Source organism: Lutjanus erythropterus, chromosome 24 (assembly GCF_056507025.1).
Source record: "Lutjanus erythropterus isolate fLutEry1 chromosome 24, fLutEry1.hap2, whole genome shotgun sequence".
Taxonomy (NCBI): Eukaryota; Metazoa; Chordata; class Actinopteri; order Lutjaniformes; family Lutjanidae; genus Lutjanus; species Lutjanus erythropterus.
Window position 1 is genome coordinate 7693357 of NC_139340.1, and position 12604 is coordinate 7705960.

The window sequence follows — 12604 nt, forward strand, 5'->3', positions numbered from 1 at the left end:
CATCATGAGTAGGCTAACTTTTCAGCTAGTAAGCGAGCAATGTAAGGTTTTGTTCATTTTAGATAGAAAGCTAGGAAACAGTGTGACATTTTGTTTTACCTTTTAGCAGGCTAGCAAACAATGTAGTTTGAAAAGAAAAAGTTTTACCTTGCTACAAATTTGGCAATGCAATGTTTTGGAGTGAAGGGATGCAGAGCAGCCAAACAAGTATGGCTTTCCTCCCTCTTTTACACTTACTATGTCCCAACAGCACTCAACTTTATCATTTATACATTTTAATTTGGATCTCAAAATTGATTACTTTGGTTTACATGAATAAACTCTGATTCACTAAACTGAAATTTGTTTTTCATTGTGTGCGGAGCTCTAGGTAATTTTGAATCTGTATTTGTTCAAGTTTTGCTAAACTAATCTTTGTTGGTGCAGCAGTTTGGAAGTTCCCTGGCTGTCATTCAAATAACACTGTCAGCGATTTAAATTAAGTTTCCAGAATCTTCTTGGCTGAAAGAAGTGATCTGCCCTGTTCTTCAGCATAAACTACACAATAATAATAATGATGATTTTGCCTCCATGAGCTTGGGAATACTACATGACCACTGTGCAGGGAAAGAGACAAGGTCTTCTTGAGTCGCCTTCAGGAGCATCGTCTCGTATCTGGCAGATCTGGAGGCATGCCAGCACCCGCCCTGTGAAATCAGCATCGCAGCGCACGGAGTTGACAAGTGCGCCTCCCCCTCCAAACGTTGTTTGACATACCCATCGTTATAGGCTTCGCCTCTGGCAGTTTCTTTTTTAAAAGGCAAGCTCAAAGCCACAGATTATACATTTAGCTCACAAACCGTGCGGGTGAAATAACCTACAGAGAGAGCGACAGCGGGGATCAGGCTCTTTTCTTTCTCATTTGGAGACGAGCAGCTTGCGCGTAAACGGCACCGGGCATCACTGAAGGGACTGGGGGAGATATTTTCTGGATATTTTCTTGTTTTTAAACATTTATTTCTGCAGTTGAAGAACAGCGCAGAGGGATCAGAGTGGATTGCGAGCATCGGATGACATTTGGGACTTGAGCGCTCAAGGAAGGCACCTGTGGATGCAACACTCCCCCTGATGTGTGGACTCAAACCTTTTGCAAAGAAACGATCCACCACGAGGTTTAGTTGATAATCGCTGCGGTTTCGCTCATACACACACACCCTTCAGTTTTTAGTCGAGATCAGCGCGCCATGCTGCTGAGCGTTTCCCTCCTGCTGGTTCCCCTGCTGAGCGTAACCCGCTGCGGCTCGTCTTACGTGCCGTGCCAGCCGTGCGATCAGAAGGCCCTGTCCCTGTGTCCGCCGGTGCCGGTGGGCTGTCAGCTGGTGAAGGAGCCCGGCTGCGGCTGCTGCCTGACGTGCGCGCTCGAGGAGGGCCAGCCGTGCGGCGTGTACACCGGGCCGTGCACGCGCGGGCTCCGCTGTCTGCCCAAGAACGGCGAGGAGAAGCCGCTGCACGCGCTGCTGCACGGCCGGGGGGTGTGCAGGAACGAGAAGTCGTACAAACTGCTGCATCCGTCAAAAGGTAAGGCCTGTGGAGAGATGACTGATTCAGATCACATCAGGCTGGAATTACTTAAACAGGTCACTGAGTCTAATGGAACATTATTTAACTGGATTAACTGAGTCATTAATTGATGGCAGCTTCATTTTTTATTCATTAAAGGTGGTTAAACAGTCTTTAATCTTCTTTCCTCCCACTGTAGGACTTGAAAAGTCAAATTAAAGCCCTAAATGTGTTGATTAAAGCTACTGTAAGGAATTTATAACTGGTTATGAAACAGTCTCATTGTATTTTCTGACGCCCCTATTGGACCTGAATAAATTAAGGAAACCACACTTGAGAAGACTGACTATATCTATGTAGGTATTGTTAATGTATGCCACCGGGTCAGTTGTGAAATCAGACGAAATGAGCCTGTGTTTACTTGTTCTCAGGCAAAGTTACAGTTACAAAGAAGCAGGAGGATGTTTGTCTTTAGATAATTTTACTTTTGGTGCTATATTTTGCCACTGTTATGGAAACACCTACACTTTTGTCCACAGGGGCCTCAAAAATCAACCTTGTATGAGATTTCCTTATAGTAGCTTTAAATAACCTAAATGCTTCTATGATTTTTGTCAGCTCTGAAAGTATTTCTGTCAGAGGGTTCTGAGGAAACTTTTATGGTTCAGTACTATTAAGTATGGAAAAATGCCTTGTCATTCGATACCAAATTTTGATAGCTAAGGAGAGTTTGACATTTAATGGACCACTTCCTCCCTCAAAGTGGGTAATTGTACTCTAATGTGTAAGGTCATTTTCTTTTTTGTAATTTGGAGTTCATAAAGTTGGTATCAAAAAAAGTGTCTTTCAGGAATCGGTGTCAAAGCCAAGGTATCGGACATTTTTGAACAATTCCCAGCCCTAGTTGTCTGGCCCATAAAACGTCAGAAAATGTTGAAAAATGTTGATCGGTGTTTCCCAAAGCCCAAGATGACGTCCTCAAATGTCTTGTTTTGTCCGCAACCCAAAGATATTCATTATTCTGTCACGGAGGAGTAAAGAAACCAGAACACATTCACATTTAAGAAGCTGGAATCAGAAAATTTTGACTTTTTTTCTTTTAAAAAAATGACTCGGGCCAATTAATCAGCTATCAAAATATTTGGCAACTAATCGATTAATCAATTAATCACTGCAGCTGTGGTCATGACGTCACTGTAGAACATTCTATGCTTTGCTTGGTGCCAGACTTTGTTCAAGATCTACTGAAGTCAATGGAAGATGCATGAAGAACCACACTAAACCTCACATTTGTACGTTGTACGACCTTTAATGAAGAAATACCCCAAAAACACTAAAAACACACACTTCACCGGATAACATACTGACTGATTTTTCCAAATGTCTATTCAATTTTTTGCAGTCAGTCTCCAAATCACATGATTGACCTTGCATCTACCATAAGCTTCAATAGAACTGCACCACAGTCTTGTAGTGATGTAATAACCTTCCTTAACAGATATATCGGTCGGTCGATTTTAGCCTAGCGCAACTGTATCAGCATATATGATGTCCAACATTTGTTTTTACAGAACATAATGTCGATTGGTCTTGTTTATTTTAGTTTTATAGGTAGCATTTTATTTTTCAGGGTTTGAACAGGTGCTAGAAATCCTTTAAAACACTTGAATTTTAATGTTTTGTTTCCTAGGTTTGGAAAGTGGTTGGATTCTGGATAAAGTCAGGGTTCAACATAAATGATTTCTTTCACTTGCTCGGAAGGGCAAGTGAGTTTGAAATCTTGTAGCCCACAGTCAGTTTTTTCTTGCACCTTTACAAAAATGGTCACCTTTAATCTTTAAGTAAATGAATCAGAGTTGAGCCCTGAGAGTGCTGGAAACTGCTTGAAATTACTTTTGCACTACTTTCATAATAAATCACTACCTGACTGAAAAGTTTGCTTTTTAGATAAAGAAATAAAGTCAGTTAATTTGTCACCCAAATGACCTTAAGCATGTGTGTTTTTTAAAGCACCTGCTATATGTACATTATCACTGTCCCTGTTTAAAGGGACAGTTTGGATTATTTGATGTGGACGTCCTTATTAATAGTCAGTTTATTAGCTACTGATGGCCGTTGACACACTGGAGAAGCAGAGAGCAGCGCAAAAGCTAAAAAATGCACTGTTGTGGTCAGGGTCAGTAACAAAATGTATTTTAGCCACTTAAAAAAGGCCAATATCAGTTTAAGTGCATACTTCTACCACTAGTACTTTACTTAGCTTCAGTGCTGGTGCCCCTCTGTGCTTCTCCTAACTGGGGGCATGCTGACCGCCCTACACCATATAGATACCTCATACAACCCCAGTCAGTTCATTTGAGAATTTCTAACTATCCCTTCAAACGGGAACAGCAATACTGTACACATGACGACACACACAAAAAGTGCTTTAAAACAAAGACAACTAAACATTGGTTGCATTTACAGAGATTCTGTTTCAGCCCAAGATCTAAAGGGCTCTGGCGCAAAGAAATAGCAAACAGCTGGATAGAGATGTTACTCCTCCCTTGTCAATGCAGGAATTTTAATGAGGCCCTCAAGTGACACATACACACAGAGTCAGCCAGTGATGCAGTGGTGAATGAAAAAAATAGATGGCCACTATTAGACCATTTCACACCCTGTCATAAAACTTTAATCCAACATGCATGCAATGAATTTATATTATAGTCTAAGTCTATTTATCTGTTCATCTATCTGTCTATTAAAGAAAAGACGGTGAAGTGAGTTTAGGTGTCCTCCTTGTGTCCTTGTCTCTTTGGGAGCCAGCGAGGCTGATGTGGGTCAACTGACAGCCCCCTTTAAGACGGGTTGACACCTGTCATTATCGAGGCACACGACTCAAAAGACCCCGTGCGCCGTGACCCTGTGAACTCTGTCAACAATTGGCGCTGAGCGCCAATCAACCTGTCATCTCGGGTCTGAAAGGCCCTTGTGGGGCTACGAGCCGTAAATCAGCAGGTTTCGTCGCCTCGGGGGGCCCCCCAGCCGACATAAAACAAGGGAGAAGATTACAGGTGGTGCTCGGCGAAGGCTCCTCGTTGGCTCCTTTGAATGGCAGTTCAGGGACAGTCACCATGTCTGCAGAGCTTTGTGGGAAATGCTGGACCTTGCTCACCCTCGTCAAGAGGTGAAATCATATTTTTCTGCCCTCTTCCCTTCAATCTACAGTTTCTTTTCTTTTCTTTCCCTCTTTTTTTTGTCTTTTAGCCGTTCTTTTGTCCGCTCCTTCGTCCACCACCTGTGCCTTTTCCCACACCTAACCCAGCTTTTTGTCTCCGTCTCTCTATTCTCTGCCTCTTCTCCTCTTTCCCGGCCTGGCTACTGTCCCTCTTCATCTTTTTCCACCCTATTCTTCTTCTCCTCTCCCCCCCTCATACCCAGTTTCACCCTTTTCCATTCTGTCTTGTGCTTTATTTTCCTGCAGATTGGAGTTTTAGTGTAGAAGCAAAGCCACTCTGGAAACATAAATAATCCCACACTGGCTGTGTTAAACCTCAGTGGGTTGAGGCGGAGAACCGCAGTTTTTCTGGCTAAGTAGAGTGAAGTCCAGTAACAAAAGGCAGAAGATAAGGAATGGGGAAGCTCTGAAAACTTATCAGTGTCACATTCAAATTAGCCTAAGCAAAGATAAGCTTGTTGCCTTGCCAGCAATCTGACATTTACAGTCAGGATTTCCCTTTTGACCATATTTTTTTCTGTTAGTCAATTTAAGATAATTTCAGCCTTAGAAATTGTTGTATAACAAAAAAAAAAAAGCCCTCCCAATCCTCTATTCATCTCCCCTTTCCCACACTATCCTCTGCTCCCTCCCACCCCTCTTTGTCAGTCCCACCCTGGTCCCTTCATCTATCTCCCCCGTCCCTCTCCTCTCCCTCCCCCCCCTCTCTCTGTCCATCTCAGCGCTGCAGGCAGGCCCAGGCTGTGCAGTGATTCAGCAGAATGCAGGCTGAGCGTGGGTTACTGATCCCCCATCTGTCTGCCCGTTAGGCAGCTTCTCCATTAACTCCACATCTCCTGCTGGGCGCTTGCTCTCATCGCATAAATTGAACTAAAACCCTTAAGCGCGCTGATAATACGCACCCTCAAACAAGAATTACATCTTATACCCACTTGAGAAAGTCGACAAAATGAAAGGTGCATTTTTAAAGGGATAGTTTGGATTACTTGAAGTGTGGGTGTATGAGGTACTTATCCATAGTCAGTGTATTACCTACAATAGATGGTGGTCAACACGTCCCCAGTTTGGAGAAGCAGCAGGAGTACCAGTGTTGGAAGCTTTGGTTGAGTGAGACAAGGTGATATCAGGCTTGGAAAAGACTGTCTGATGCCCATAGGTAAAGTAGTGGAAATATTCTAAATATAGCATACACTTAAAGTGATATTGATTTTATTAGGCTGGCATTTTTAAAGACATAATATGCAACATTCTCCTAAAAAAACTGCATAGACTTATAATCATAATCAACACAAAACCTGGGTATTTGACATCCTGGAACGTGCTGATGAGTTTATGACAGCAAATCAAATCCTACAAACAAATGCTACTAATTAGAAAAAGAGTCCTTCATATATCTTTCAGCAAAATGAAGCTGAAGTCAGGTCCTTCTCAGCTTGAGGACATCAGCTGATGAATTTACCCCTGGCTCCTGATTCTGACAAAGACACAGCAAAACGTCTGTTTGCAATTATTCATGCTGTAAATTGATCAGTTGTGCTCCATCCCTTTTTGTTCCTTTAAATCCTACTGATTCTACCTTTAAGTGGCTAAAATACATTTATTGCTGACCCTGTCCGCAGCAGTACAATGCTTAATGTGTAGTATGATTCAGCATCACTATATTCATGTGTGAATTTTCAGCATTTTCACATTTATCATGTGCCTAAAGAGTAACAGAGGAGAAAGAAGAGTATTTATTTGCCTTTTTATCATATTTGCAAGTGCAAGTTGCAGCATAATGAAACTTACTTGATACATATGCCTTTATCTGGACAGATACCTTCAGGTTGATTTTCCAGATGAAGCAAGAAAGGAAATTGCTTGTCAAGAGTAAAAAAAAAAAAGGAAGGAAAGAAGCAAGGAAGGAGTGCTCTGTCAGGGATTGAGCTCTCCAGGATCACCACGTCTTACAATTTAAACATGAGGAAAAGGGAGAGGAAGAGAAAGGAAATGAAAGACGTGATCAGTCAGCACAGGTCAGATTAGACAAGCTCGAGGATTAGCAAGTGAGGACTTGATTGGACTTACACCGGCTGCTGATCTGCTTCAGCTTTCTCTGGCAGGAGAGGGAAATAAATGGTGTCAGCAGAAAACTGGAGGATGGGGGAATCTCTCTCTTTGCTTTTTCCAAGAACCTGTCATTATGTGGATGGATGACATCATCGTGATCTTCATCATCACTGGGGGGTTGAGGGGCTTAAGCGTCATCTGCAACGTGGCGGTGACCTTGTTTCACCGCCCAGTTAGCTTAGTAGCTTAGCGATCACGTCAGTGCAGAAATGGAAAGGGGTTTATATGCAGAATTTGCAATCTGCCAAAATGAAACGGAAACAAGTGCGTGACACAGCAGTGGAAATGGGCCAGCTGTGGCTTAGGACACGTACAAGACTAATGCATGTTTAAAGCTATAAATGAAGTGAAATATCAGTTTAAAGTGCCTCATGGGAGAGAAAGCCACAGCACACACTGGCTGTGGTCGTATGAATAGAGGGTGGGACGAGGAGGGAGAGGGGCTGAGGTTTGAGCAACTGTGTGCGACTCCCCAAAATTTAGCAAGGAGCTGTATTTTTGCACAGATGAAAGATGCATGTACATGAGGGCTTCTGTGGGGGTTGGGACCCAAAATGGGCTGCGGCTGTTTCTGGTGGCTTGCCACATGACAAGTGTAATAGTATGTTTTCATGGGCCTGGGTGCCAGGGTGAGACTAAATATCTCATTTAGGTCACCGGCTATAAAAGTTTTAAAACCCCTGGTCTGCATATACCCCAAACTGGCAACCTAACTTGCCATAAATGTAGGCTATGTTGTCCCGTATGTCAACACATCCAATCTGAAGCTGGATACTAGCCACTAACTGTGCTAAATAAGCATTCAGCTGGTGCAGTGAAATCATCATGTCACATTGTGGCGTTACTTTTTCAGTTAAACCGAGCAAATAGGTGCATTTCCAGGTGGCAGCAGACACAGCGCTCTCGATTCTGAACCCATCTTCAAACACTCTTGAAAGCAGGAGAAAAATGCTTTGAAGCCGTGTTCGCGCAGGACTAATATTACACCCGTGGACATTTGTAATAATTGGTATCATTGGTTATTTTAATCCTCCATGTCTGTAATTTGTAAAGTTCCGGTGTAAATTACCGACCACGCTGTGGTGAAGACAGTTCTCTCTCTGATAACAGTAATCCTGTGTGGATCAAGATTCAGCCAACTGCAGCTGGACCTTTTTTACTCCACATTCTTGTTCTTCCTTTTGTAGTTCTATCATTTCATACCATGTTTCCATTAATTTATGCAGACGTGCAACTGATTAGAATTTAGAAAGTGGTAAATCCTGAATCAGCAGCTTTATGCCAGCATGCAGAAATATTTAGATTTAAGCGATGGCAGAATGGAAAAGGACGGTTTTGAGTGACTATTTAGGGCAAATTGAGTTTCAAATTAAAGCACATGTTTAGCAGAGACTTGATGTTTAATACATTAAGTCTCTGCTAAACATGTGCTTTAATTCTAGTTCTAGTGACCCACAAAATGAGAATTAAAGGCACTATAGTTTTTGACCACTAGGCTAGTTGGAAAACTTGGCTACCAGAGCTTGGCTGCCCATACGTATGTTAAATAATGAAAAAGGGGGAAACTTTCACAATGCAGCACTCAAACAATGTCTCTTCACTTTGGGATCTCTCAGCTGCACCCTGTTGTCACTTAATTACTTTGCCACACCCCTGTCAAACTGCCGCTTGCTGTGTGACCAGGCAAAGCCCACCCCCACTCCTGACAGCCATGCAGGGCTGCCACTAGTGAGACATTGCGCGATAACACTATGAAAAAGGCTAAAGGTGTAAAGGTTTGTTTGCATCCACTAACTAGAGGTGGGCAGATTGATCCCATAATATAGCTACTTCCAATACCACGTCTCATTTTTGAAGATCGATTTTGGCCTCAACAGGATCGATAACAAAAAAAGTGATCAGCTTCAGTTTCTCTCTTCTTCAAAGAGCAAAACTGAGTTTACATATAACTTACTGTGCAGAAGAAAGCATTGCAGGGTACCTTTAATAAATCTCAAACATGCATGCAAATGATCTCGCCTCTTTTGCTTCCCTATCAGATGGAGAATCTCATGATGGCGCCATGCTACCCGTCCCCGAGTCCATGCCGCCACAGACCAAGGAAACCAAGATGCCCTTATATGGAAGAGACCACATCAGCAGTCGGAAGGTGCACGCCATGAAGCAGGCCAAGGACCGCAAGAAGCAGCTGGCCAGGCTGGGACCCACCAGCAACCTGGACTTCACCCCGCTCAGCATGGATAGACTGGAGCCTGAGTTTGTAAGTGAATTACAGAAATACAGAAGTACAGAGTGAAAAGCTGACTCAGCTTAGAGGGAAGTTTTTGCCTCACTGATTATGATGATATTTTGTTTGGATATTGGCAAACGAATAGACATTTGCTTTGCTTTAAATCATAAAAATCTCAGCTGCTGCATCCTACTGCGCCAGGCTTTAGAAAGAAACCAGTTCTGACAAATCAGCCAAGATGCCCCGCAGGGCCACTTTTTACACGTGACAACATGGTGTGAACAGAGTGAAATGCCAAATTACTAAAATCCTCAGCAGTGGAGGTATTTCCCACCTCCTTATTCTTGATTTATTGGCATTTTCACAAACTTTCAATGCCCTTTTAAACCGTAATCATATATCTTTTTAAGTCTGGTGCACAAACACAAATTTTCATCATATCATGCAAACACTCACACCTGTGTCTGTGTGTGTACTGCAGGGGCCCTGCAGGAGAAGACTGGATAATCTTATTCAGAGCATGAAGGACACTTCCAGGGTTGTGGCTTTCGCTCTGTACATCCCCAACTGTGACAAGAAGGGCTTCTTCAAGCGCAAACAGGTACGGATACAGAAACACAAAGTTACAACAGAGGTACAAAAGAGACAAAGAGACACAAAACTATGAACTAAGAGACACTAATCCCTTTCTGTTTGCTTTTTACTCGCAGTGTAAGCCGTCTCGTGGTCGGAGGAGGGGGATCTGCTGGTGCGTCGACCGGTTCGGCGTGAAAATCCCCGACATCAACTACGCCCAAGGAGACCTGCAGTGCAAAGACCTCGACAGCAGCAGCAACAGCAACGAATGAGAGTGAACTGATCGTAACCCGTTTGAGCCCTGATCTTCTTTAAAACCTGCCAGTCAAGCTAGCACACTTCATGACTGCCAATCAGGAAAATATGGCACAAATGCTTATATATATGGTCAGGTGTGATGGACTGCATTGTCTTTGTTTTGTTTCGTTTATTTCCAAGGGGAGCTGAACTGAGAAGCTTGCTTGGGTGAAAATCTGGTGTTAACTTTGGCTCCCCACTGACTGTGTACTATGTTTGAGGTTAGCTAACACCTCACCTCTTTATATCCATAGATAATAGAGGATTATATATATTTGTATGATATTGATAATATGTTGTGTACTTATAAGTCTGTTGCTAAATTTAGTCCAAGAAAGACAAGACATATTTTAAATGTGGCTAAAAATCAATATTTTTCTCATTTTTATCATGGTGATCAACATGAAAGACTGACAAATATGAGACATCATCGAAGAGTGAGTCAGTTCTTGTCTAAATTAGCAATGTTTAACAAATTGTTAATCGTGTGAATGACGTCCTGATTCAAGAGGCATTTTTTTTAATATATCAAATAATGACTTCAGCTGTTTAATCCTGCTGTCATTGGACTCTATCCCACATGTAGGCAACTTTGCTGAGCAGGAACTGAGGGGAAGCATTCTGCAGGATTCCTGCAGGTGGCTGGCTTTATTATATTGTCATCACATGGGGAACCAGTGGGCAGGAGACAGGCAGAATCAGCTGACAGCCCTTTCATATGTCATGTCAGCAAGATTGCTATCATTGTTTGCGCAGCATAGATTCAGCAACTTATTGGCCTCTGTTCTCTAATTGGAGTTAAATCGGTTGGTAAGAATACTTTGGTGAGCCTGAAGTTGCAACGTGAGAAGCTGTGTGCACAATTTGCTTGGTGTTCAAGTGGTTAAGTCCTGAGAACACCAGTGCCAGACAGCAGCAACGTGGACGCCAAAACTCTTGGTGTCTAGATACCACGAAAGTGAACAATTTAGCAACCTAGCGAGCGGGTAACATAATACGGGAAAAGCAAAGGCATAACAAAAAGATGAGGCTGTTGGGAATATCAACAGTCCCCTCAGAAAATCTCTAGAAATTAAATTATGATTCATAAACTTAGCATCCACTGAAAAAATATCAGCATACATCACAACTTGCAAACTAGCAGGTGGTTAGCTTAGCTTAAGTTAGCTCAGCTTAGTACAAAGACGGAAAACAGTTAACTTGGCTCTCTTCAAATGTAACAAAATCTACGTACCAGCACCTCTAAATCTCACTTATTAACCCATGATATGTTGTTTGTTAAATCTGTAGAAAAACTGTAAAACCAACAGTTTGTTTTTTTTATAGGGGGATTATGTGCCAGCCTATTTTGTGGGCGGGACCATTGACTGTCTCTGTTGGTTGCAACTGCTCAAAGCCAAGAAATAGAAACCTGGGGTCATATTACAGAAACGTCCAATCTTAGGCCTTAAGAAAATAAGTCTAGGCTACACTACCGTTAGCTGCTCTTAGCTGAAGCATCCTTTAGCTACTCCTGGCTGAAATCTTCCGTTAGCTACTCTTAGCTAAAACTACCATTAGATGCTGTTAGTGAACACTATTATTGGCTAGCTAGCAAGTTAGCCACCACAGCAACAGTTATCCTGAAGTTTCATTTAAGATTTTTGGGAAGTTAGGATGCTTGTGCAATACACTTTTGCTATCTTAAGTTAAGATAGGAACATTTTTCCTCAATCCTAACCCAAATTACTATGGTTACCAAACAGTGAAGATGGGGTCTGCAAGTTAGGACGTTTCTGTAATGTGGCCCCTGTGTTCAAAACTCAAGAAAATCCATAAAACTAACTAAACCTTCATCCTCGCTGTGCACTAAGCCGTAACTGTAGCTCATTATTCTGCCATTCACATGTCTCTTGTGTGCCTCAGTTTGTCAATCTTTGTTGTATTTCAGGCAATCAAGCAAGTGATATTCTGGCTTAACCACCTCACACAGACCCACAGTACTTTCATGAACAAGAAATGAGGATAAAATGTACTGTATTGTACTGTAAAAGGTTGGATATTTAGCACTCGCCACTCGCCACTCGCCTATTTCCAGTCAAGATAACTGCGTCCACTGTTTGTAAATGTATGTACAGTGTGTGTGTGCATGCCCCTGAGTGTGTCTGTAAGTGTGTGCGTGTGTGTACTGTACTGTATGTGTAGTTCTCAACTACAAAGAAGCTCTGGTTTAAATTCTCACGAGCCCAGCCTACCCAAGCTACTGTCCGACAAATGTGCATGTTCCATCACACACAAATTGTATGCAAAGGCCCCGCGTTGTTTATGTTTTTAAGTTTCCACGTGTAGGGTCTCCACTGCCACCACACAGGCAAATCTGCCGCCCGATGGTGACTTGCCCTCAGGGTTTATCGGGTCCTTCATCCTGCAAAGAGCAAGGTCGCTGAGTTTGTATGTAAATTCAAGTGCCTTCTGCCCCACGCCACTTTGAATTTTGCTTTGCATGTGGACCCATCGTCTCGCTGAATGAGGGACAGCACAAAAGAGGAAAACAATTTTAGGTGCGGATGTGGTCTGAAAGATTTCTTATTTGATTTTCAGTTGACGAAGATGGTCACGATCTCCCGGTCAAGCGCAGCTGAACAGATTTTTGT

General features: G+C 42.6%; 1 protein-coding gene across 1 annotated transcript; it reads left to right on the forward strand.

The window, feature by feature from the left end:
- The first annotated feature begins 751 nt into the window (after nucleotides 1–751).
- igfbp5a (insulin-like growth factor binding protein 5a) lies at nucleotides 752–11461 on the forward strand. Its single transcript, XM_084713472.1, has 4 exons — nucleotides 752–1557; nucleotides 8908–9128; nucleotides 9580–9699; nucleotides 9809–11461. The coding sequence occupies exons 1-4, from the start codon at nucleotides 1224–1226 to the stop codon at nucleotides 9944–9946; spliced, it is 813 nt and encodes a 270-aa protein (XP_084569598.1). The 5' UTR covers nucleotides 752–1223; the 3' UTR covers nucleotides 9947–11461.
- Nucleotides 11462–12604: the final 1143 nt, after the last annotated feature.

Excerpts from the sequence above, each read along its gene's own strand:
- igfbp5a (XM_084713472.1), top strand. The coding sequence starts at position 1,224 with ATGCTGCTGAGCGTTTCCCTCCTGCTGGTTCCCCTGCTGAGCGTAACC. Across the intron at positions 1,558-8,907 it reads ACTGCTGCATCCGTCAAAAG|ATGGAGAATCTCATGATGGC; the intron begins GTAAGGCCTGTG and ends CTTCCCTATCAG. Across the intron at positions 9,700-9,808 it reads GCTTCTTCAAGCGCAAACAG|TGTAAGCCGTCTCGTGGTCG; the intron begins GTACGGATACAG and ends TTTTACTCGCAG.